We start from the raw sequence: 26,491 nt of genomic DNA, 5'->3' as shown, positions 1-26,491 counted from the left end.
CTCTCAGCCAAGTACCTGTCTAGTTGACCTTCCCTGGCCAACTTCTCAATGACATTCTTTAAATCATAGCAATCGTTGGTAGAATGCCCATAAAGTTTGTGGTACTCACAGTATTCTGTCTGCCTTCCTGTCTTTTTGTGTTTAATAGGACAAGACGGTAGAATATTCTCAAATCCTCCTTTTCATGGCCTTCTCCATCGCACTTATAGCCTTCATTTTCTACTCCCACTCCATTGTCTCCATGCTCTTTCTCGGCCACCTCAAAGACCTCTAGCTCGCCGCAGAGTATCACCCACCTTCTCACGCAAGCCTCCTTCGCTGGCACCCTCCTTTGCCTCGGTGGGCCGACACCGAATTGAATAGTGATGTTGCGCTTCTAGGGACAGACGAAATGAACATTTATCATGTGAACTCTGGATAGTAACGGAACAGAGAATTAAAACACTAAGATTAACAACAGAATCAACCAATATCGTTGAAGAATCAGAGAAAGAACTATAAAAGAACAGTTTTTAATCGTTACAGTTATTTTCTTTCTTTTTTTTTTTTTCTTAATTTGGGGGACTTTTTTTGTGTAGGGATGTGGTGAAAAAAATAGAAAAGAACTCACTATATTGGATTTTTCTGCTAGGAACCGGTCGAGGTCCTCCTCCACCACCACCACCACCATTGATTTCGGATAGTCTGTTGTAGTAGTAGTTTCAGACTCTATGACAAAGGTTTCCATGGTGCAGGTTGGGTTATGAAAAGTTGAAAAAGTTAGTTAAAGTTAAAGATGGAGATAATGTAAAAATTTTATTAAAAAAAATTAAGATTTGGATCACTTTATCGCACATAACCCATCTTCTATGAATACAGCATTAATTTCCTTAGTTTATGAATACTTTTGTCAGTATTCGCAAACTTCATAAGTACTTTGGGTCATTTTTTCTGATTGTGATATTATAGTGCCCTCTTTGGATATCACAAATTAAATGAGAAATGACACTACCAAAATACTTGACTTTGTATTATTTGTCTCATTAAACGAAATACCTAACAAAACATTTTAAAATATATGTAAAAGTAATGATTTCATTTTATTTATTTTAAAAAATATCCATCATTTTATCTTCGGTATCTTATTTCTATTGTACCTATATTTGACAAAATATTTCCAGTAAAATTATATTGCTGGTATCTCACTTTATAAAGATTACTTTTTATCAATCCAATTGTTGAATTACAATAAATGATCATTTATTGTAAAAAACAACTGGATATAAATAAAATTATAATTACAATTCATTTAATTATTTACGATTTTAATTTTTATATTATCATCAATTTTAATATACTTAAAAATACTAAATAGTATTAAATCAATATAAAATTTTATTAATAGAATTACAAACTATATATACTTTTAATCCAAAATTAAATTTTGTGAAAAGAATTACACCGACGAAAAAAATTCATTAGTATATATATATATACACACACGTTTTTTCAGTTAAACTGCCTTTCATGTGCTATCCTCGGTTTGGTTTATTCTATTTCAGTATTTTTCTAGATGAAAAAAGAAAATTCTCCCTTCAACTTATCTTCTTCTTTGAGGGATCTAATCATCATTTATTATGCTAAAACTAATTCTAACTATTACAATTATTCAAGTAGTTTCAGGTGGTACAGCGAAAATAGACATCATTGAGTTTCCTTCCCTTCAAAATTTCTAATTCCATCTCTGGATATTCCTTCACGGATATCCTGTACAATTTCAAAAGGAGGTGGGCATTTTTCCTAACCTGATTTTGAGGGCCAAAATTGTGGGATGTGTACTGTACAGAGAGGGAAAATTACACAAATATAGTAATGGAAAATGGTGAGGCATTTTGAATGGCAGGGCTCCAGATTGGACGAAAGATGAGACTATACATACCTCATCACTTTACAACAATTGATACAGGTAAGGTGCCTCGGTCAACTTTCTTTGAAGCTGAATGCTGTAATGCATGAGCTAATTCTCACAATTCACATTGTCATGTCTTCAAGTTAGATTTGGTATATTCCGGTGAGAATCGGCAAATTCCCGGACAAGGCGCTTTAAAACTCTGCCACCCTTCCCTTGCATATGCCCGTAATTACTCTTCAATCCATTGGAGTTCTTGCTCTCGAGATAATCAGCGGCTGCATCGACAAGGGCCTTTGACCAAAGTGGCACCAAGGTCTCCGCTTCTCCATGATTTAGGTACTCAGCAGGAAGAGCCTGAACCTGCAAGCCACGAATTGTCCGGTTGAAAATACAAATCAGAAATAAAAGCAGAACAAAACTGCCTAATAGATGGTAAACAATTAGGACAGAGATGCATCAGATAACACCATTGGATCAGAGTTTCATGCCAATGGCCATGCAGATAGGCATAACATCAGAACCCATAAGAGCGTCGTTACATTTTTCTTTTGAAAGAAAATAGAATACTAGCAAACCAAACATTTCTATCTATGATCATGTTCGGTTTCAAGTCTCAATTCTAACTGCTGGTTTCCATATAGCAAGAGTCAAATAAAACAATAAAACATATTAAAGGAATAATAATAAATACATATGAGAGAGAGAGAGAGAGAGAGAGAGAGAGAGAGAGAGAGAGAGACTGCTGACTGTAGCCATCCATGCAGAGTTTGCCAGCAAAGTATAGACTTCAATGTTGTTCTTTCGGATAATGTGCAAATTGCAGCCAGTTGTTGAAGAATTGTTGCACATTTGTGAACCTATCATGTAAACATAATATTTTAATCTATTTTTCATCAAAATTTAAAAGGCTCCATGTATCTAAGCTAAAAGATCAATTAATATTGAAATCATATGAAGAAAGCTGGGGAGAGGGAAGGGTAAAAATAAAAATTAGAAAGTACATGAACCATTCAAAATTCTGGGTTATCAACATAAACAATGTCAGGTGAAAGGCATATAAAATTATCAAGGGAAGGATCAACTGCATAATTGCCATCAGCAAATTGAAGATCAGAAACTAAAACCACCACACACCATCAACCAAACCTTGCTAACCCATTCTTAACAGCTCTCTCACTCTAAACAGTATGCACATCAGCCTCAGTGGAAAAAAAAAATGGGATAGAGAACTCGTGCGAAAAAGTAGTTCCTTTATATTCTATCCCAAAGAAAGAAAATAGGTATAGGTAATACTTTTACATGTGACAAGATACTTACCCGGGACATTGCAGATACACCAAGTAAAGCATAAACCACATTGGATACAAGCCCCTCACCACTGTGAGAAATGACATGGATGGTTGTGGCGTTGAATGACCCTTCAAGAATACAATTAATATGTTCTAACAGCGAGACAAGGCCCACATCTAAGAAACCTGAACAGCAAAGTAAAAATAGACCACATTTAATAAGAGATGCATATATAGTGTGAAAGATACTCGGTCTACAAAGTTGGAAAAAAGCTCTTCAAAAGTGAGCTTGTCTCTAAAATTAGCATGTATGTATATATCAACTCTTGATTTAATTTGAATTGCATCATGATCTTCACGAGATCAAATCAGAAGGCACCCTTATAAAGAAACCTTGTTCGAAAGTTAATTATTATGGCAATTGTTTCTGAGATTAGTAGAAGATCAAGATTTATTGCTAATGCAAGTCAGCTACAATATTTTCATAAACGTAAGATATCCTTCGTTTTTTTAGAATTATATACTAGTCTTTATTCATACCATTCCCTCTGCGCAGAAATGCATTTACTTTAAAATTTACAAGTTATCATTGTGATCCAAGATATCAAACTAGAGGCAACTTTCAATTGACAATTACTTTTTTTTTTTTTTCCCTTTTATCAGATGAGGCAAGATATTTCATAACAGAAAGATAATAAAAAGATATAGGAAAAAAGTGATCCTCTTTACAAAGAAAATAAAAGGCTTAGCTAATGAGTATTCTTAGAACACTTGTTAACAGAGTAGAAATAGAAATTTATTTCTTCCAATTTAATTAATTATTGAAGATTTTATTTTATTTTTTTTCATTTAAGCTTTCTACTTCTAATATTCTTAAAAATGACCTTAGTCAAACCCACAGAAAAAAAAAATGGAAAGCTTAAAATAATCTCAGATTTAAAAAGAAATTTAGAACAATAAAAACACTCGCAAACTTCCCACCAAATACCAAGTTGTAAGTGCATAACAAGGAGGATAACAAGCAGATATTTCTTACAAGACAAATATGACATTGCGGCCAGCGCAGCTCCGCGGTGCATTGCTGTGCAGCATATAGCAGCTTTTTGGATAGAAACTTCAAGAAGAGAACCACAGGATGAAAGGGCATCCTGAAATAAATCATCATACTCATTTTAAATATGCAGACTTCATTTCTCCCACATAATAAATCTCTGAAATCATAAAGAATAGATTGTGACCAGTTTTCAACTTCACTAGAATCTGGAACTAATGCCCACAAGATAACAATAATAATAACGAAAACCTTGTTACAGGAACGAATAAATGTAGATGCAAAATTGGTGTACGCCTCCACTAAGTCAGGTTCTTGGTCACATATGTAGGAGGAAGTTAGAGCCATTACAGAAGCTGCATGAGTAAACCTTTCAAATGTGGTGACAAATAAAGGTCCGTACTCCTCTCGGTGACCAAACTCCTCAATGACAATGGAAGCTGAAACATAATATTTGAGTTAGGAAATTCTTAACGGTTAATGGGACTAACTTGAGCAAAGTCTGTAACATTCCATAATCAGAAGAAATTTCATAATTATAAAAAGTAACACCAACTCCAGATTTCATGTATGATGGTGAGAAAAGAAATGAAAATATACTGACAGATCCTCTCATCTATCGCCAAAAATCAATTATAGATATTCTCATCTGATACATCCCCTACCATACATATGTACATCAAATTTTGATGTAATTAAGCAGTTTTGCATAATATTACATCACTTATCGTTTTAACTTTAAAAGGTAACTAATACATGCAACACCACCTCAGCTAGCTGCCTGGCTCATCTACATTCTAATGGTCACACCATCATTTAACAAATTGATGCTTCTTTATCAAATTGTTCTTAACAAATTATGGTGCATGCAGCATATCAGCAGTACTTTGCAAAATCATCGGTAAGATCTTAATAATTAATTTAACCAGTAAGTGCCAAAAAACCCAGAATATGGGTAATTTAAGACAATAAGGAACTTACCGGTTCTTATGTAATACTCATGACTTTGGTACAAAACAAAATTTGTTGAAAGCCAATCCAGCACTTTCGGCAATAATGTTGCAAAATGCTGACCTGCACATCCAAAATACCAAAGAAAATACTTCTCATGGGAGCCATTCATGAAATGTTGCCAGACAAGTCCAAAATGAATATAACAAACCTGAAGATTGAATAGCTAGCGAAAGAGCTCGGCAGGCTGCCATGGATAAATTACTACTCTCCATATGTTCAGAGCTAAAAACTTTCTCCAAGATGGGCCAGAAAACCCGTAAGAGTGAAAGTATGGAGTCATCTGCAGCAGGTTCAGCCACCGCAGATATAGAAAGATGATTGAATACAGTTCCCATTCTGAATTTACAGGATTGTGAGAACAGGATCAGAAAGAATAACCATGACAAACAATCTACTATGAATATCCCAATACCTAAAAAAAGACAAATACTGAAGAAAAGGCTGAACAAAATCCCATAAAATGAAACCTATTTTCATGAAACCACTTATCCTAAAAGTTTAAACTATTAGGTAGAAGCAGATGAATGGTTATATATATATTATCCGTCTCCTCACGCAATAGCCTTTTTTGGGTTTGAAACATGAACTATGCATGGGTTTATTTTTGCCTCGTGCTTAAATTCTTTGGAGCATCAAGGATCAAAACTTTAAACCTTTTGATCATAGAAGCTCTGATACCATATAAAATCACTTATCACAAAAGCAGGTGCAAGGTATAGGCATATGAATGGTTATTTAACATCCATTCCATGCAAGCACGAAATGTTTGAGTGAGATCTTAGACAGGATGGCATCGACAACTTGCAACAAAGATAACTTACTTTGTTATGAGTAGAATTGATTTCAACATCCCTTTTCACTGACGCTTCAAAGTCACCATGATGTTCTGTTTTACTTCTCTTTCCCCTTACCTTGCCAATATTATTACATCATATTCAGCAGCTAAAGGGTGTACGAATTTTATGTATTTTATTTATCACTGACCTAGCATTCTAGTTCCGGGAAATTTTTTACTTTTATTATTTGTTTAATGTACAGCACAAAGGAAGCTACCTGAATAATAAGGAATTGTCTGACTTCATACCGGTGGTTTTATGGGTTTCTTTTTGGGTGGTGAAGGTTGTGTACCTTCATTCGGACTTCTCCACATAATTATATTGTAAAAGAAAACTGATTTAATTGTCTTACCCAAATTGAGTATTTTTCAATTGAACGCAAGGCAATTATCTTATACAAACAGTAAAAATAAAAAATAGCAGGAATTAAATTAAAGTAATTAAGTTCCCCCGTCTTTTGAACCTCATACAGACCGTTCAAACACTGTAATGTAAACACTACCATTGTTCCTCGTAATATGTACATCAACTATCTTGGTCTACCCCAAGTACAAAAATTTCAGAACATCCCAAACATAGTATTCACTGGCCATACCTGTGTAACCCTCTAGAGGCAGCATTCAAAACTTGCATATAGGAAGCAGGGTTCTGCTTAAGAGAATGGCTGGTCTCTGGATCAACCTAAAAAATATATAAGATCAGATCCTCCAATTCATAGAGCAAGCTACATACAGAATCATCCCAAACAAGTTCCTTCAGAAAATTATTATATATAAAAACAGATTGCAAAATCATAGAGGTGAATCAACTCCAATAGAGTATGGTTGAAAAATCCATCTCAGTAGATCCAGTCAAAACAGGAATCAGAGTCAAAACCCAAATTAGCATTCAAGAAGGAAAGATGGGGCTCACAAGTTTCCCGATTGCTTCATAGCTAGAAGAAAGAAATCTAGCCAATAAGTTGCTCTTCAGTTCTCTGTTGGGAACAGAACTAAGGATCAGACTTATAGCATTCATTACTTCTTCCTCATCTTCCATTGATAAATGCCACTTGTCTAGCCCCTACAAGGATAGGCATTACATAAGTGGCCAAAGGAAAATACAATATTCAATATATCTTATAAAGATATCATACACTGAATTGGGAAGTTAGATAATGCTTCTGAAAAAAAAAATTAAAAAGAAAGAAAGAACACAAACTTCCATTTACATTAAGCTAACAATTTTTAGCTATGTATATACATCACATAGAAAAACTCAAAAGTGCTAAAAATGTAGAGAAATACCAACAGAAATCCAATCACTTGTTAGATCATCAACTCAAAGCATGATATTTTCAGTTGGATATTTGTGGCACTGAAACATGGAGAGTAGCTTACCTCCCCTATCCACATCAGAACTTCCAAATTTGAAGGTTCATAAATTACTATAGAAGCATCCTCACAGACTTTCCGCAGGGTAGACGCACAAGCATTCGAGGATAGAGGCTCTGAAATCCCTATAGCAAGAAATAATCTGAAAATAGAAAGTTTGCATCAGAACATAACATGTGAATATCAATAATGATCAAATCAGCAATTAGTCAATCATGTTCAACATAGTTATTTTAAGTTTGATTATACAAATGATAAATCTTGATAAGATATATCTATCCAACCTAAATGAGCATGTAATAGAAAATTAAAAATAATAACGAGAAAAGATCAATTATTCCATTAAATATGCATATACTACAACAAAGTGGAGATTGTGAGTACTCACAACAAGGGCCTAAAATTTTCCTTGAAAGAAGATATCCACTTAGAATAGGAACCAATCACCTCTGCTAGAGATCTGTATACCTAAAATGAAATTACACCTTTAGATGGACAAGAAAATAAGAAACACCACTAAGAAACAAATGTCAATGAGGAAATGAGAGAGTGTTCTTATAGAACGCACAATGCAGTTGAAACCCTTCAACCCATCTGACGGCTTTGTGGACAACATGGTCACAATCTGCATGACCATAGAGAAATCAAAACTCTGGCCATTCTGTATTATCACATCAGCGGCCTGAAACAAAGGATAAATTACCATAAATAAATTGGGTAGAGCGGCACTAGTATATAGCTGTTAAAGGTTTAACAGTGTACTAGCTTTCAATATCCCAATACCCTAAAGAACAAAGCCAGGTAGACATATAACAGAAAGGGACAACCACCACATGAGTAGGAGCTGAAGTATTATAAAAGCAAACATGCAAAACTAAAAGAAAAGCATTACACTATGCAAACATTATACTCAGTTTCTCAGTTCTTTGTTTTGCTGCATGCCAAATCAATAGAATCAATGCTGTCATTAAGATGCTAATATGGTATCCAATTGAAGCAGCGAGTGGCACTCACAGCATTAAGAGCAAACAGCTTGCTTTCCACTTCCTTCCAAGGGATTGGTAGATTTGGAGATGCCCACCCAGCAATAAAGAGCTGCAAGTTCAACATACTCGAACTGAAAAACCAGACTTCACTTATAACGAAAATGACATGATCTACCGATGATCAAGTAACTGTCTAACAAAAAATATGATTGAGGTATCTATGAAAGCATATCATTTACATTTAAATGAACCAGAACGACTGGATAACAGAATATTTCCCATTCAAAAATCTAATAAACAAATAACTTCCTAGCAAAGTAATTAGCAAAAATATCCAAAGTACTATACCACGCTGCTCAGAAATGAAGTTAGGAGATGAGCTAAATAGTAAAACCTTGGAATATTTTATAAACTAATTACCAGAATGAATGAATGAATGACATTGACTTCCTTGGCCTTCATTTTCATAGAAAACTACAATTTTGGAGCTAAGAATTTCATTTTAATACACTATCAATGTAAACAAGTTTAACATATACATCCAATCTAATAGGGGATGTAAAATAGAATCACAAGTTTAAGCTGAGAAGACATGAGCTGAGTCAAGCAGATCCAAAAGGACTCTGATAGGAATGTTTTGCGCAATTATAATTCTTAGCAGCTCTACTGAGACAGCCTCTGCTTTATACTCACAGGTATATATATATATCTTGGGGTCGGAAAACAGTCTGTAAGTATCCTAGTTTCCCTACAGAAGGAAGAATTACACCACAAAAGCTACATGCTGAAATTGAACAGCCCAAGCACCAGAATCCCATATTTCCAATGTTGGAACCTAAAGCTAATAACTTGCAGTTGGATCCTAACATCCCACCACAATTAGCAGTCTTAGAGCCCACGTTAGCTGGTGCACTAGCCCTTTGACTAGTCCCAGCAAACACTCCAATGCCAGGTATGACCACTCAAAGAGAGAGAACGGCGAAGGAAAAACTTTTATATGTCCTATCTAATCAGCAACTAACAAATAAGAAACAACAATGCCCTCAACCCACTTTAAATAAGGTCATTGGGAAATTCTCTAGATATAAGGTTAGTAATAAGCAAAATTAAGATCAAAGACCTCCCTATCCAACACCCTTTTGATTGCAAAACCATGTTTTGGGCTCACCATTTATCATCACAGGGAAGGTACCTCTGTTTCCCACACGGAACCAAAGCACCAATCCTCCAAATCTATTTCCAAATAAAAAAAAGTGGACCAATCAAAGCTTTCTCAAAATCAAGTTTAAGAAACAAACTATGTTTTTGTTAAGTGTTGCATTATCTACCACTCCTTCTCGCAAAAAAACAACATCCCAAGTATGGTTACCTGAAGTAAATGCACTTTTAGTTTCTGAAACAGTATCTCTCAAGGCTCAACATTCTATCCAGACAAAAAGAAAAATGACCACACTAATGGGTTTACCATGCACCACTTCTTAGGAACCAAAGAGATAAAAGTGAAGCAAGTACTAGCACCAATTTTTCCTCCACACTGAAACTTATCAAACACCTTCACAGGTTGTCCCCAGTGCTGTCTCAGCAGCCTTGATAAAAACCAGATGTAACCATTAAGTCCTGTAACCTTATTTTTCAACAAACACCAAAATGGCTCTTAGTCAAGCTCTTTTAATCCTACTTATACCCACATTATTGGAAAGGCTTCCAATTTGGATCATAGTCCTTAGCCAAGGCAAACTTATGATTCTGTCTCCAGCTTTCTTTATATCATAACAAGATCTATTCAAAATCATTCAGCAAAGTAGCCCGTTATGCCCCTTTTGTCCACTGGTCTGAGCCCCTTCTTGTTCCAACATATCAAGAATTCCAAGCTCAAAGGACTAATCAAGAAGTAAATTATTATTACACAATACTCTTACTATAGATGATAAAGATTATTTGGTTTAACAACAGTTCTCTCTGTAAGTTCATGTTAAATCCATCATAAATATGAATTAATGCTCCTCATAAGAATTAATCTCTGTGATCGTTGGGTCTTTGCTCCTCAAATATAAATGCTTACTTGTTTTTAATAAGACTAGCTAAAAAAATATCATTCAGATATCTGAGGTGGAATTTCTTCTCCTTCAGCTTGATTCTATTAAAGCTTCATCAGCCTAGCTTTGCTTTTACATTTTTGCTCTAGCAGCGTATACCTTCTTCTGCCTATCTTTTCTTTCCTTCTACTAAGGTTCTTCATCAAACACAGGGAAACAATATTTTATTTCTTTGATTGGTGGGTAAATATATCAATAGGTATGTTAAAAGATGATATGATATCTCTATTAATCTAGCTATTATCCTCACTATCTGTTTACAATAACCTAAAATGATCAAATAGATTCACAAGTAGTGAGTATTGCAGTTATTATATAATAAATAACTAATACCAGTGTATAATCACACCATGATCAAGGTATAAAACACACAACATAGCCCAGGAGATGCGGAAATTAACTCAAAAACGAATTAAAATCAATGGAACTATCCAAAATACCTTTTGTATAAATATGGAAGATCCTAAAAGGTGACATATATCCACAAAAAGTTCTACTAGATTCATCCTGAAATGGACAAGACCATCAGGCAACTCAATCACTCTTCTGTCATCATTGTATGTAGAATCATCCACCTGCCAAGTGCCAAAAGGAAAAGAAAGAAGACTTGAAACTTTCAAGAGATTCCATCATTACAATCAAGAAGCAATATCAAAAAAGAATTACCAGAGAGGGGAAAAGGCAACAACAAACAAAAACAAAACAAACAAACAAACAAACAAACAATGAAGCTGACTTCTTGAGCAACAGCTGTTTTATTTATGCACACAAAAACAATACGCAAGTAAACATTTGTTTCATATATGTACTTATGTAGTATATTAAATTAAAACTTAAATGGGACATATACCGATATTAATTTAGTTTACTTCTATTGAATTTAAATTGTGCCTATTATAATCTAGCCAGCAAATAAGGTCAACTACAGACACCAAAAAAAAAGGTCAACTATTATTAGCATAAATCTATTGTAAAGTCTCAGGCAAAAGTATAGTAAAATGCTATATCCAATAGTCTTTAAACCTGAAATATCAACTAGAACAGTAAAAGAAAATCATTAGTAGTTTGCAAACTTCCTTCACGCTATTTAACAAATAAAAGACTTTCAAGCTTCTTTTGAAAGTATTTTTTACCATCAACACAAGTTTGTCTACAATGGGAATATCCCTTAATAGAAACACATGGCACTCTCTTAAGCGTGCATGGAAGGTCAAATATTTTACTGCTATCATCTGTTAATCACTTAATCCATTTCTTCAATTAGGTGTGACCTCTTTGGCACCTCTCACCACAGGGATTGAAACTACAAAGTACCTCTTCAAGGGTTATTTCCTAAGGCCTTTTTACCACCTAGAGAAAAAGTTCCACTCCTCCTGTTCTAACTGCTTCCTGCAAATGGATTTACTCTGGTAGCAAATATTAGGAATGTTTTATATTAATGTCAAATACTACGGAGTATTGAGAATATCCTTAATTTAATTAGAATATTATGGCCCCAATTTGTCATCTTGTTGAGGAAGCAATTCCTACTATTTCTGATTTCTGTCATATTCCTAATGTGTTTATCTTTATTAGTCTTCTTATTCATGGACTTAGTTGTGCTTGCATTCGATCTTTTATTTTCCTTAATCCTGAATTCATAATTCTTCAACAGCCTCTAAGTGTTTCTGAGACCGAGTCTTCAGTAAAGCAGTGGCTATATGTTTGAGCTATGTAGGATCAACTGAACCCAACTTCCTTTTTTGGGTTAAAAACAACTTACGCAAAATATGGTTCAGATAATAAATAATAATATTGATGTCTTGCTTGCGCTATGATATATTTAAATTCAGCTTAAAGTGTTACATCCAATGTGGCTCCAAGCACTGAGAAGTTAGAAGTAGAGAACTCTCTTGATTTACGATGTCGATCCCATCAAGATAAACCAAAAATAATAAAGCCAACATCAAACCCCTATCCTTCCTGGGCTAAAAAAGGGGTCAGACAAGAAACAATACATTAATCAAGGCACGTAATGGATAATACAAACAGACTGAAAATAAACCTGAGATCGCAACAACAATGAATCAAGTAATGCTGAGAAGACAGGTGAAAAAGTTTCCTCCACATGTTTCCTATGTTTTGCACCATCCTCATCAAGGCAAAGGATATAGCTTGCAAGAGCGGACCTGAAACAAGATATATCACGTTCATGCTGACTGTACTAAGACATTGTCTTTAAAGGCACGGAAGATAGAATGAAAGGATAAAAGAAAAAAATAACGGGGGAAAAAATCTTAAAGAAACTAAGAAGCTCAAGTGTACAGCAAGAATTTCAAATCTATCAGCATTTCAGGATTTCAGGATTCATATACAAGACAACAAGGCTAAAATCCTGTAATCATTCTCATACACAGGTGCATAGCAATTAAAATAACAATAGATGATAAACTCGGCTTATATGAGTTACGACACATCAACTAGGTTGAAACAGCAGCATGATTTAGTATGTGAACATTATAGAGAAAATGAAGAAACTATGCATAACCAATTAATCTCAATTGGAAAATGCTCCAAATACTTTAGTGAATAAACATAGGCAAGCAACTCTACCACAGTCAACAAGAGGTAAAAAAGAAGAGAGAACAGAGAGACAATCAACATATATCACACATTCATATGTACAACAATTGACAAGTAGAGGCAGGTACTACATAAACAAATTGGAAGCTTGCTGAAAATGGCATTACCAAAACTGCAGTGTAGAGTCTGCAATCTCCCAATCTTCACACGGAAATGCCACGCAGCTGCTCGCATATTCAGTAGCTTAGTCACAATCCAAAACCAAATATCTAAAATAAGGTGCTTTATGCAAGTAAGTTTATTAGAAATATGCAAAACTCTAAAAACATGAGAAAGTACCTATGAAAGTTCCCAATTACAATTGTTACCAAATATTTATGACCATTATATATGGCTAGATTTTAATGGAAAAGCATCTTATGTGCAATACAGCATAGAGGTCACATTTAATAATTTCATTTACTGGAAGCTCATTAAAAAACAAATAAAAACTCCTTGATTCTTTGGCAACCAAATGATTGGAAAGGACTATTGCAATAAAGGATTCTAAATAAATTGTTGCAATTCACCTCAGGAGTGCATCTGCCAATGCAAGGGATTCTGGACTTGCTTCTACTATAAGGGACGGAGCCTAGCATACATTCAACAAGTATGACAAGTTAAATGAGACATGCATGAGTATAAAATGCTAGAAAAAATCAATAAACGTGAGCAACCACAAGAAACTCAGGTACTCTCATAACAGTAAACAGAAAGTTAAATAAAATGTCGCAGTTAGTGTGTAGTTGCTTTATCAGTGTAATTCCAACAGAAAACAAAAAGAAGGTATCCGTAACAAGTATTCAGAAATCCAAGGGAACACAAATTAGTGAAATTACTGTTCCATTACTTACAGCCTGCCCAATTTCTGACAACAAGCATGCAAGGCCCCCAATTATTTTCATGTCTCCCCTAGTAAGAGCTGGAAGGAGAAGTACTTCCTTTAAATAATGTACTCTGCATAACAGACCTTGAGGCACTCCCTAAAGAAAGGCCATGTCAAATTATCGGTCAATATATCACACGTCCTTAGAGACACCATACATAAAGATTAAAACTCAATGAAATATAAAGATAAGTTTCACTTAGAAAACTACCAATGTCCACCCTAAATGTTCCTAGAAATACCAGGCATAAAATTCAGAAAAATTTTAGTTACATGTGCAATGGAACCAACCTTGCAATTATAATAGTAACAATTCACTGCTTCTCTCGGCCATTTTTCAAATATGGCAAAAATTGAACAGTGGCAACCAAATTTTGAAATATACAACGAAAAAAAAAAAATGAAAGGTAAGCCAGTAGAAAGAGTTAAACATGTCAAAGGGGAAAAAAGAATAGACTCAAAATATTTCGGTTGACTCAAATCAAGTATTCAACTATCCTAGAGATGTTAGGTTTGTAAAACTAACTGGTAGCCTAAATATAAGTGAACATAGACCAAATATGCATATACATTCAAGTGCTCCAAGTGAAAAGGTTTAAAACCAAATTACATAGCTCAAGGCTTTTGGGTCACACTAAAGTAATGCAACTAATCTCTAAGTGGGATAGGCAAGCTATCAATTAATATTACAAAGGGTTCTTTTGTTTTTCATCAAGTTCATATATGAATTCCTCAATCTGAAGTCTACCCTAGACCTGTTTCCTTGACTCTGATTCACTTATTATTTCATTTCTGAGTTTTGAAGAATTTGATATGGAAGACTTCACAGACCACAAATAAACTTTTATACATATAATTGATAGCACCCAAATATCCTTAAATTGGCCCATGAATCCATGATAAACATCCCTTACCATGACATGCCTCTAAGCTCTAATGAACCATCAATACAACAAGTATCTTCGACCTAAACTATCCTAAAGGCCCTGCAGCTTGAACTCAGTTCCTTGACTGTTCAATTTGAATATCGCCCACCAATATAACTGCATGACAGTTATAGGGGCTAGACAAATCTAAAATTTAGTAGGTAAACAGATTACAAGTGAAATGAGACATTACATCAATCACTTAGATTACGATAAAATGCAATTAAGGTTTTTCCCCCATAAAAAGCATGCAATTAAGTTGAACAGATCGAGACTCAAGAATAAACTCCATCAAAGTGGGTAACCATACCTCATGTCTACTCACAAGTTCAATGAGTACTTCAACGGCCAAATCAAATGAGGAAGGTACCTACACAGAGAATGTGGAAATTAATCAATCTTGAGTAGTAAAGAATACTCCATCTCAAGAAACAACTGCACAAGAACTGGATTACCTGCAATGAGTTGAACACAAAATTCAGAAGTGGGTGAGCTGGCAATGTTCCCTGGGAAATCTCCGAGAAGCATCCTGCTCTAACCTGAATACAAGGACATACTAGAATAAAGTAAAATGATAACAGAACATCTGATAGAGCTCCAATAGATGAATATCTAAAGCAGAAAATGTCTTGTCCAGCAAATAAAACCAAGGAGAACCATGCTTGCAAAGTGAACCACCTTAGAAGTATGCACCATAGCAAAAATCAAATGGGTTAATATGACTGTGTAACTGTGAAAGTACATACCCAGCTCAATAAGCAACGCAAAATTTTCCGATTCCTTTCATGCTGTTGCACAGAACCATCAAAACTTAGTTCAGATTGTTGCAGCAAGAAATCAAGAACCATAGGCGTATGCGATAGAAGCTGCAAGACAACCATAGTAGAGTGTATGGAACTAGAAGGTATAGTGAGACAGAAAGGGCAGAGACCACAAGGACATGCAAACATATTAAAGCAGAAGTCCCAAACCTCTTGTGTATAATGGCTTTTTTGTAATGAACTAATTTTAGAATCAGGTCGTTCATTATCAACAACTTCCTCTGGCAGGACAGTGAGCATCTCCAGGACGGCAATATTACCATTATCCTGGCTCTGCAAATTCTGCAGACTGTAAAAAAGCTGCTGAATTGGGTTTCCATGCGCAACAACTTGAAGAACAAGGGCAGAGAGTGCAAGACAAATCTGTGTTAAAAGCTGTCATGGCAAAAACAAAGAGCCAATCAAAACTAAATGCCTTTAGGATGAATCAATCTACAAGACAACTGAATGTTTTTAATCATAACAACTCTCCATCAGCAGTCTTGTGTCTTAAAAAAATAAAAATAAAAAACCTGGGGAGGCCCAGTGCTGAATCTCCTGACTGCAACAAGAAGGGCGTTTAACAAAGCATCCTTAGCTTCTAATTGCAGTAGATAACCCTCATTTTGTATCTGTAATATGAAACATATAACAACAATAATTAGTTTAAGTTGAAGCATCAACTGTTTTATTTTTGTGGATTTTTTTAATCAGCAAACAGCATAAAAATAGAAAAACCAAAAAATATAAAATTACAAACTGGGGAATTTGGTTTTGGTAGCTAGGCACCACTAAACCCATCACAGTGTCTTTTTAAACAGTCCAACCGTAGCCCTTGTTAGTCTTGAAAAAAATATTTATAGAAAATAAGAGTTTGGAACCTTAATCCTTCTACAAGTTTGACACCTAAAAATCATAGAAGCTTCTATCACATGACTTTGACCAAGTTACAGTAGCTGACAAGATCCATAAAGCCCAAAACCCCTTTTTTTCTCATTAAACCAACACACACACACACAACATAAATGAATGTGTCTCCCCAACAGCTCAAGTAGTATTGTTACACAGTAAACATAATTGCATACGACATTTTTCAAATTGAGAAGCAACAGTTCCCGTTATCTCAACGCCCTTATAAACAAGAAGCGCAAGGTGCACTTCACAAATGAATGCCATGTGCGTGCTTGATACGCACAAGCAACGACAACAACCAAAATCATCACACTTCACTCGAGAGTCCACAGTCCACACAAACCCTAAGTGCACAGCATAATCATCATAATCAGAATAAGCATAAAAGTAGAAACTTGAATTATAAGGATCATAAACCGAATGCAATCAAATCAAGTCTCCATCTCCACCTAAGTGAATTACGAGAGAGAAAGAGGGATTCTAGAGAGAGAGACCTTGCGTTTGAGAATCTGGGCAGCGAAGAACTCCACCTCGAAATTGGCGGGGAGAGGATTGTGGCGGCGATCGGCGGTGAGGATGGCGGTGGCAACGTCCCAGGCGGCGTGTGTTTGCTGGAACTGAACGAGCCACTGATTCGCTGCGACGCGGTTGCACGATTGGGTATCGTGGTTCAGCACATGGACAGCTTCAGCCACCTTCACTGCAAGTTCCATTCGTTCGCCCCCTCTTTTTTCTTTTTTTTCTTTTTTAAAAAAATAAAAGGAATTTTTAATAATTTTAGAAATTAGTAAAAAAAGAGAAAGGAAGGATGATGGCGATGATGAAGGGAGGGAGCGACGCCTGGAAATTGAAAGAGGAATCTGATGGAGAAGTGTTAACCGTTGTTTTATGGGTTCATCGGACGGCTATGGTTGGTGTTGTGGGCTACAAATTACAATTGAATGAAGCAGTGTGTGTGTGAGGGTTTGGCTGTGCTCCTCTGCGACCCAACATACGCCACACGCCAATTGCTGTATTCTCTCTCTTATTCTTAATTCTTTCAAGGGCGTTTTTTATTGTTTCTAGAACTGCCATTGGTCCGATCTTCTCCAATCTACCTGCCCTACGAGGGGTGAGGACCCGCTACTCCTCTCGATTTTGGACCCAGTAATAAAAAAATTAAAAAAAAAAAATTTAAACAGTCTTAACAAATGACAATAAAATTTTTAATAAAAAAATATTTTTTTCTCTCATTTTTATTTTTATCAAATTGATTAACTTTTTTATTAATATTTTTTTCTAAATTAACAGAATAAACTTACATAATATGTTAAACTGTTGATTTATCCATTAAAAACTAATTAGGATTAACAAATTCTTTATTGTTAGAAATCTCATTGTCTTTTTATGATAATTGTCAAGGCTATTTAGTTTTTAATTTTATTTTTTATTACTTTTTTCTAATACATTAACTAAATATATTATGTAAAACTAAAAAATATTAGTAATTTTTAAATTTTTTTACTTATAAAAATTAAATAGATGATATATTAGTGATTAACGTTTCACATAAGTATATTTTAAAAAAAATCATTAACAGAAGGATTAATCAGTCTCACAGAATTAAATATCAAAGACTGAAAAAAAAAATTGTTTTAAAAAACTTTATAATCTTTCAAAAAAAATTATCAAAAATTGGGTTGAATATTTACTCAATAAACTGATAATGTATTTATTTTTAGTAGAAAATGCAAAAATGAAGAACTAAAATAAATTAATACATTCACTTATTAGTAAAGAAAACATCTTATTAGAAAAGTTACTAGTCATTGAAAAAGTATATTGGGATAAAACATTTATTTTTATCTATGAAGTACAAACACTTTTTTGAGTTGTCAAGTTTGCGTGTCGAACATATATTTTGGACACAATACTTATTGATATTCATCTGACACGCGTGTCTATTTTGTCAAACAATAGATATTTTAAAAAATTCTTAACATATCAGCATGTCCAATCTTATTCTTAATATATATTCTTGAAATAAATTTAGAAATAGTATATATTATTATTTATTAAAATAAAAATATTTTAAATACTTTATATAATTAAATAAGATATTAAAAATAATTAAAATTTTATTTATGTTTTAAGATTAATAAAATAACAAGATATTATTACAATTTATTTAAAAAATACTTTACATTTTATATATATGTGTTATATCAAAAATAATATTTTCGATAAAGATGTTATTGAATTTTTTGACAAGCCAATGTTCAACAAGTTAGACTTTGATCATTGCCAAGAGCCAAAATATTTGGATCAACCTCCAAATATATGTTAGAATTAACTTTGGATTGGAGTCAATGAGGTACTCCGTTAGGTACTCTCTATTAATCAATTGACGCAAATATGAAAATCGAAGAGGCAGACTCGACGGAGGTCAGCTGATCGAAGAAGAGGTTACTGGTGTTGAAGATGGTAGACAGAAAACCAAATCGAAGGCAAAAGTTTCAATCTCTAAGGCAATTTGTTAGTTGAAAAAAGAAGTGAATATTAACTACATAGAATTCATCGAGGATGGTCAATCGATGAAGGAGAGGATTTTGATCGACTAGGACTCATCAAGAAAGAGTGAAGCAATCGAAGAAGTGAAAAAGTTAACAAGTGAAGATGGTTAGTGGCAGTTACAGAGGGCACTCAAGGAGAGCGGAAACAGTTATTCAAGGATTAACACACGTGGAAGTTATATCTGAATTTGATTGAAGACTTCTATAAATACGTGAAAGATCGAAGGAACAAAGGTTGGAATCTTTTCAGAGAAAACACTCACACTCACTCACATCCTCAGCGACTTTCTGAGTCAGTCAAGAGTCTTTTTCTTTGAAGGGTTCCTTCCATATCTTTAATTTTCATTTAAATTTCCTGTAACTTTCTTTTCATGCAATTTATCTTCCTTGCAATGTCCTCTCCTTTCCTTTAAATTCAGCAACTTTTACTCTTTCCAGTCTTTACCTTTTAATTTGCCATTTATTTTTCTAAACACTTTTTCTTTTTGTAATTTGATTTCCCTTTTATTCAAGCCATTTAAGTTTTATTGTTCATTTCGAATTTCTGCAAAGCTTGGTTCTTTCTTCTTTTTCATTGTCAAAGGCATAGATTTTGATGCAACTAAAACTGGTACCCGCGAAAGAGTAGTAGGTTTCGCTCCCAGACCATTAGAATCGAACCACCATCGAGTTGCTAAAAATCGACAAAACAATATGTGTGTCCTCGTGTCATATAATATTTTAAAATTCGTGTGTCGGTATATCTCGTGTCGTGTCATGTCCCGTGTACATGTCAATGTCCGTGGATCATAGATTTTTATAGACTTGTGCAGTTGTATGTTGAGGGAAGCCCCAAAGTGGTCCTGAGATTGGCGTCGTGCACTAAAATTGTTTCTAAGATTTTAATTGCATCAATTACATTTTTAAAATTCGCAAAAGTTCATTATGTTAGTCCTTGACCCTTTTTTCATTAACAGCATGCTGACGTGGCTTGATAACGTAGATTATTAGTGATATGTGTCACTTCATGGTTTGGCCACATGTAATGATATGATGACGGGTCGATCAGTGACATGTGGTAAGCTAACATGGATGGGTGTGCTACGTGTCACAATACTATTTGGCATGTGTCAACTTCTGCTATGTGTCACAACATTATTCGTTTACATGTCATCCACTATGTCATCATTATAAATGTACTAAATTGGTCCCTAACTTTATATTAAATGACTCATTTTAATCTTTGAAATTGAATGTTGTGCACAAAATTAGTCTATTTACTAGTTTTTCTTTTTTTTTTTTATGCATTTAAAATTCTCAATATTTTTGAATGTACTAAATTTAATTACAGTCACGTTACACATACAAGCCTTTTTGGCAACCAAGTACAACCAAGTTGGCCCAAGCTCAACAAAAACCAACCTCGGATTAGAGTGCGTGTAAACACGCGCTCCCACAACTTTTCAATAGCGCGAATTTTATTATGAAAAATGCTTCTTCTCCTTCAATCAAAACTGCAACGCTCAAAATTCAAATAACGGTCAAAATCTCTCAAAAATCTCTCAAAATCGTCGTCAAAACTCAAGAAAATCTCAAAGTTAAATTCAAAATCTTCACAAGAAACACAAAAACAGAAGACGAAAGATTATTGAAGATACTGTTCACTAATCGTCCAATTTTCTCACTCTTCTCTTTTTCATTTCTATCACAAAATACTAGATAGTCATATTTTTGTTTATTTCGTAGATTCATTTTATGTTCTTGCGTTAAAGTACATATTATTGTTCTCATTATACTATTCATTTGGTGATAATTATGTTAGGTCAGTGTAAAAATATTACGTAGAGTTTCTCGTATAGTTTAACCTATATTTGCATGTGTTTGAGGGATTTGAACGTATTTTTGTGTATGTTTGAGTGTTTGCATGCTTCAAATTGAGTTTATCTATAGTAATCAGTAATAATTTTCGGTATATTTCATGTGAATTGAGATGTACTTAGTGTTATTGTCCTCTTTTTACTGTAACTAGACAATAGAATATTGTTCTTGTACTTCTGATATTATTTTGTACATATTTGAGTGGTTTGCATATGTTTTTGTCCATTTTTTAGAAATTTTGTTCATGAATTTGTTATAACTACCCATAGAATTTTGTTGTAGTACTTCTGGTGTCATTTTATGCCTGTTTGATTGAGTTGCATGTCTTTTTGAACTCACATTGTATGATGTAATCAAAAAATAATAACGTTATATTTGATTTATCTTTCGGTGTATTTTATGTAAATTGAGGTGCACTTGATATCCTCTTTTTACTGTAACTAACCCATAGAATTTTGTTGTAGTGCTTCTGGTGTCATTTTATGCATGTTTGATTGAGTTGCATGTCTTTTTGAACTCACATTGTAGGATGTAATCAAGAAATAATAGCTGTATATGTGGTTTGTCTTTCGGTGTATTTCGTCTAAATTGAGGTGCAACTGGTGCTGTTGTTACCTATTAACCTTTTTTTATTCCTTACAAAAAAAATGACAATCAAAAAAGTTGCTAGGAGGACATCGCCAAAAAGGAAGCACCAAAATATAATGTAAGCATATATATGTTGGAACAACTCAATTTTTTTTGTATAAATAGTTTATTTACATGATTCTCATTTATTTACAGAAAATTCATGATTTGAAATGTTTCACAAGATCCATTCATAATAAATTTCACAACATGAGCGATGATAAGAAAGTTATTGTTCAAGAATTGGGATTCCCTGGTATAATGCATATTGCCATAAATGTGTCACATAAGCTCTTAAAAGAATTGGCATATTCAATTGATCTGTATAATAACACACTGCACATATGGTATGGTGTATTCCACATCACCTAAAAAAATATAGGAGTTGCCCTTGACTTGAATGCATCTGGTAAAAATTCATTTTATAATCTATTCTATAAATCAAATTTTGGTGTTTTATTAAATTATTTATGTGTTATTAAAATATTTTTGCTACTTTTATAGGACCACGCTACTCAAATAAAATTAATTTAAGGTTTAATTACTCTGTTGGTCCCTATAGTTTTACAAAATTTTTAATTAGGTCCCTATACTTTTTTTTCCTTTTAATTGAGTCCTTGCACCAATTTTTTTTTAATTGAGTCCCTACACTTTTTTTCCTTTTATTTGGGTTCCTGCACCAATTTTTTTTAGTTGGGTCCCTATAAAATTAAGCCAATTATGCCAAGAGAGACCTAATTGAAAAAAAAATTGATGCAGGGACCCAATTAAAAGAAAAAAAGTATAGGGACCTAATTAAAAATTTTGCGAAACTATAGAGACCAACAAAGTAATTAAACCTTAATTTAAAGATATTAGTGAGGAGCAGAAGGAAGTTGTTAGAAACTTCCAATACTTGACTTTGTGGCAATTGACAAACTCTTTGATGGATATGAATGTTGATGGGGAGGAAAATCGACTAAAATTTAAGAGGACATTCATCCTCTACATTCAGATATGCTTCTTGTTGCTGACAACGATAAACAAAATTTTTCCGATTCATATGCCGCCCATTCTTTATGTGGACATAATACGTGAATGGAATTTGGGTGGTCATGTGCTCAACTTCCTCATCAAGAGCATCAGAGAGCACACATTGAAAAAGAAATATGTTGTTGATAGTTGCCTCTTTACTCTGATGATTGTATATTTTTATGAATTTACACATAAGAATAAGCCCGTGCATACAATTTCTGGACCACTGTGGGTGTGACATTAAACTAAGGAGTTGCAGGTTGAAAAAATAGAAGCTGAGATTAATGATGATATGGTAACTCAACAGAATTCTTTCTTTAATTTCAGTGTATTTGTTTTAAATATATTATGTAAACTAATATTTTTTCTACTTTAGGGCATCTGAAAAGAACACATTTGAGAGAACAATCAAAAGACAAAAAGAAGGAAAAAATGAAGAAACAAAAGAAGCCACAAAAGAAGAAGATTATTTCTTCGAAAAGTGAAATTGTTGCTGAGTCTGAGTCTAATTCTGAACATGACTCAGATGAGATACCAAAAAGAAGAAAACAACCTAAAAGAATGGCAAAGAAGTAAGAATTATTTTTGGTGTATTTTGTCAATTTTATTGCGTTTATTGCCTTATGATTATTTGCTTTTTAAAGTTGGAATCCAAAAAGAGAAAGCACATTATTGAGGATTCATCTTCCGAAAAACAAACTGAATATATGATGATTAGTAAGATTCAGAAACTATCATTGGAATGCTATGTTTTGTTTTTTTTATCAAAATTTTATTTATTAACCGAATTTTTTCATGTATTGTCAGAAGTGAAGAATTGGAGGAAATAACAAAAAGAAGATTTAAGAAAAAAAATTCACAAGCTTGCAAAAAAGTATGCATTGCTTTTTCAGTGTGTTTTATCAATTTTTTTGTATTTGTTTTCCTGATGATTTTTTATTTTTCCAGGATGGAATCCAAAAAAAGAAACTGAATCTGATGATGAGTAAGATTCAAAAACTATCATTGTAATGCTATATTTTTTTTGTCAAAATTTTATTTATTAACAGAATGTTTTGCATGTATTGTCAGAAGTGAAGAAAGGAAGGAAATAAGAAAAAGAAGATTGAAAAAAAAATACAAGTCTGTAAAAAAGTAAGTGTCACTTTTCGGTATATTTTGTTAGAAGTGAATAAATGCAAGAAACAAGAAAAACAAGATTAAAGAAAACAAATGATAAGCCTGCACAAAAGTATGTGTTATTTTTTGGTGTATTTTGTCAATTTTATTATATTTTTTTCTGATGATTGTTTGCTTTTCCATGATTGCAGGAAAAAATAACAGGTATTTCAGAAAGCGAGTTCCACTCCACAGAAACTCACTATGATTCTTCGCAAACATAGGATTCAATATCTAAAATTCTTTCTTTGTTAAAATTTCCTAAAACCGGATGTAATTACTCTAGTTTTACTGAATAATGTTTATTTTGTCCTTAGAATACCATATGTAAATTTGACAAGTAAAAAAGATTCTATGTTTCAAACACAGACAAGCTATCAGAGTAGTGTAAATTAACTAAGTGATAACATATAATTTCTGTTTCTCTTACCATTTTTTTAATTCTTGTGCTACTATATTCTACTTCTGATTTCATATTTTTTTTAGGAAAAATAAGTCCTTCAAGATTTTATTCAAGAAAAAAAAGGCAACAAAAAAAGAAAAAATTGCAACTATGTAAGTTTTCATACAACAGAAGTTATGTTTTTATTGAATGTTTGAGGTGTAGTGGTGAGATGATTTTGGTGTAATTCAAGTTCAAGGAACAAGAAAAATCATTGAATGAACCAGCTTCTGTTCAGGAAGCAATAATAGATAATAATCCTAAAGAAAAAATTATTGTTCTTCGAAAACAGACTCATTCTCAATCAGAACCATTGGACATGTGAGTTTTTCAATTCACTTTCAATGTTCTATTCATTAAGTTAATCATTTGAACTTGAATGTTTAATCCATATTAACTTTTTCATTTTTGTCTTCATTAGAGTTCCACTTCAAGTATTTGCTCCTCCTTCGGAAATACCTGCCTAAATCCCTCTGCAAACTCAACAAACTGCTGCAAAATCTCCCATAGAGGAATATATAGAAGAAAAAACTATTAATGCGTAAGTTGTAACACCCTAACTATTAGTACGTCATGATCGTACTAAAGATAAGGCATTACTAATCTACTTTCTTTATTTACTATTTAATATTGAGCCTTTAGTTCGATATCGCGTTTCAATTTTTAAGAAAATGTCTAAAAAATTTGCTTTTATTAATTAAAAACCATATATCATAGATTCCCAAGCAATACTACTCACATAGTTATTAGTAATAATAAATATTATACAAAAGAATCCAAAAGAAACTTAGATACAATTCCTATCCCTCTGTATAAAATAAAATCTTAAATAATAAAGGCGAGGAAATTCTATGAAAACAACTCAACATGTAAACTTAACTTAAATAAAACTCATAATCACCCGCAGCTTCAAACCGAGTCTCCGAACCTGTGTCACTGAAAGGGTGGAAGATTCTGGGATGAGAATAAACCATTAGTTCTCAGTAGGGAATATGAATGCCGTAAAAGTAATGAAATAAAATGCAAATAACTAACTTTACTCAATAAAACTATTTTGTTAAACCTTTGAAAATACTTTTTATTATTACTTTATTAACTTGTTACCTTCTTTAAATTTCCGAACTTAAACGAATCTCAATCACAACCTTAGTTCCCAATCACAGAGAAACAATAGCACAAGAAACAAATCAACAAACAAACAAATTGTAATAAGACAAACAAGTCAAGCAACACATCACAGAGAAAATATAACAAGCAAAACAAGACCAAATGCAAATGCGCAATCAATATGATGCATGTCTATCCTAAGCAGGCCATGAGCTCATGCGTCGGTTGTCTACCCGTAACTCGACGTTATTCGGAGTGAACCCCGAATATGGTCCCTTTACTGTGTCAATTAGACACCTTGGTATCACGGTTATCCGTGTCAATTAGGCCTCATTATAATAACATTTTGAAAGAAAGGGAAGCGGTGTGGCGGTGATGGAAGGCTAAACGTGGCTAATTGAAGATTGAACAAGTAGTGGAGGGGGGTTTTACGTGTGTGTGGGTTGGGTAGAAGGGATTAGGATTAGTAAAATTAAGGTTTAAAATTGGGAATTTAGGGTTTGAGTTAAAACCAAATTTAATCAATATGATTAATTTTAAGTAGAATATTATTTATTTTTCAAATTATAAATTATTATTATTATTTTTTAATTAAATACTCTAATTTAAGACTAGAGATAAATAAATATATTTCCTTTTAGTACATAATATTAATCAAAACCTTTTTAATTATTTTAATTTAAATTGTATAAAATTTTCATTTATTAAAACTTTAAATCCTCAATATGAAAATACTCAATTATTTAGAAAATTTTATTGAATTTTAAACTCAAAATATCATAAAATTTATTTTAATTACATTTAGAGAAATAATTTTCTTTAAATAAAATTATCAATAATTATCATAAATAAGCTAATAACTCATTTTTTTTTATAAAAACTGGGGTTGTTATATAAGTATTAAATTCCTTTTCTAATAGTTTCAATGTATTTGGTTTATCTTTCGGTATATTGCATGTGATTTGAGGTGCACTTGGTATTGTTGTCCTCTTTTTGTTGTAACTAGGCAACAAAATATTGATTTTTCCCATTTTGAGGGACTTTGTTAATGCATTTGTTGCAACTAACCCATA

At 33.2% G+C, this 26,491-nt stretch overlaps 1 protein-coding gene across 3 annotated transcripts; it reads right to left on the bottom strand.

Moving 5' to 3' along the window:
• Positions 1-1,543: 1,543 nt before the first annotated feature.
• On the bottom strand, positions 1,544-17,721 carry LOC107604917 (ARM repeat superfamily protein). Of its 3 annotated transcripts, XR_015885626.1 has the most exons (25): positions 17,156-17,718; positions 16,283-16,381; positions 15,921-16,145; positions 15,696-15,815; positions 15,405-15,488; positions 15,260-15,319; positions 13,992-14,120; positions 13,668-13,729; positions 13,266-13,322; positions 12,581-12,704; positions 10,977-11,111; positions 8,469-8,549; positions 8,023-8,136; positions 7,843-7,922; positions 7,461-7,596; positions 6,994-7,143; positions 6,677-6,762; positions 5,394-5,581; positions 5,213-5,305; positions 4,484-4,671; positions 4,217-4,328; positions 3,209-3,366; positions 2,632-2,748; positions 1,919-2,251; positions 1,544-1,817 (listed from the first exon to the last, which is right to left on the bottom strand). XR_015885626.1 is itself a non-coding variant. In XM_088489232.1 (24 exons), exons 1-24 carry the CDS (start codon positions 17,372-17,374, stop codon positions 2,027-2,029), a joined length of 3,042 nt encoding a protein of 1,013 aa, XP_088345358.1. In that variant the 5' UTR covers positions 17,375-17,721; the 3' UTR covers positions 1,544-2,026. The 3 variants fall into 3 exon arrangements, 2 of the variants coding, with proteins under 2 accessions (XP_088345358.1, XP_088345359.1); XM_088489232.1 differs by having other exon boundaries at positions 1,544-2,251; positions 17,156-17,721; XM_088489233.1 differs by having other exon boundaries at positions 1,544-2,251; positions 2,639-2,748.
• Positions 17,722-26,491: the final 8,770 nt, after the last annotated feature.

This window comes from Arachis ipaensis, chromosome B6 (assembly GCF_059453495.1).
Source record: "Arachis ipaensis isolate K30076 ecotype BB chromosome B6, ASM5945349v1, whole genome shotgun sequence".
Classification (NCBI taxonomy): domain Eukaryota; kingdom Viridiplantae; phylum Streptophyta; class Magnoliopsida; order Fabales; family Fabaceae; genus Arachis; species Arachis ipaensis.
The sequence above is the reverse complement of the archived record's forward strand: the minus strand, read 5'-3'. Positions and strand labels throughout refer to the sequence as shown.

Coding starts and splice junctions, on each gene's coding strand:
- LOC107604917 (XM_088489232.1), bottom strand. CDS start 17,374: ATGGAACTTGCAGTGAAGGTGGCTGAAGCTGTCCATGTGCTGAACCAC. Junction 14,121..15,259: donor AACTTGTGAGTAGACATGAG/GTATGGTTACCC, acceptor GCCTTTCTTTAG/GGAGTGCCTCAAGGTCTGTT. Junction 8,137..8,468: donor AGCTGTTTGCTCTTAATGCT/GTGAGTGCCACT, acceptor CCTTTGTTTCAG/GCCGCTGATGTGATAATACA.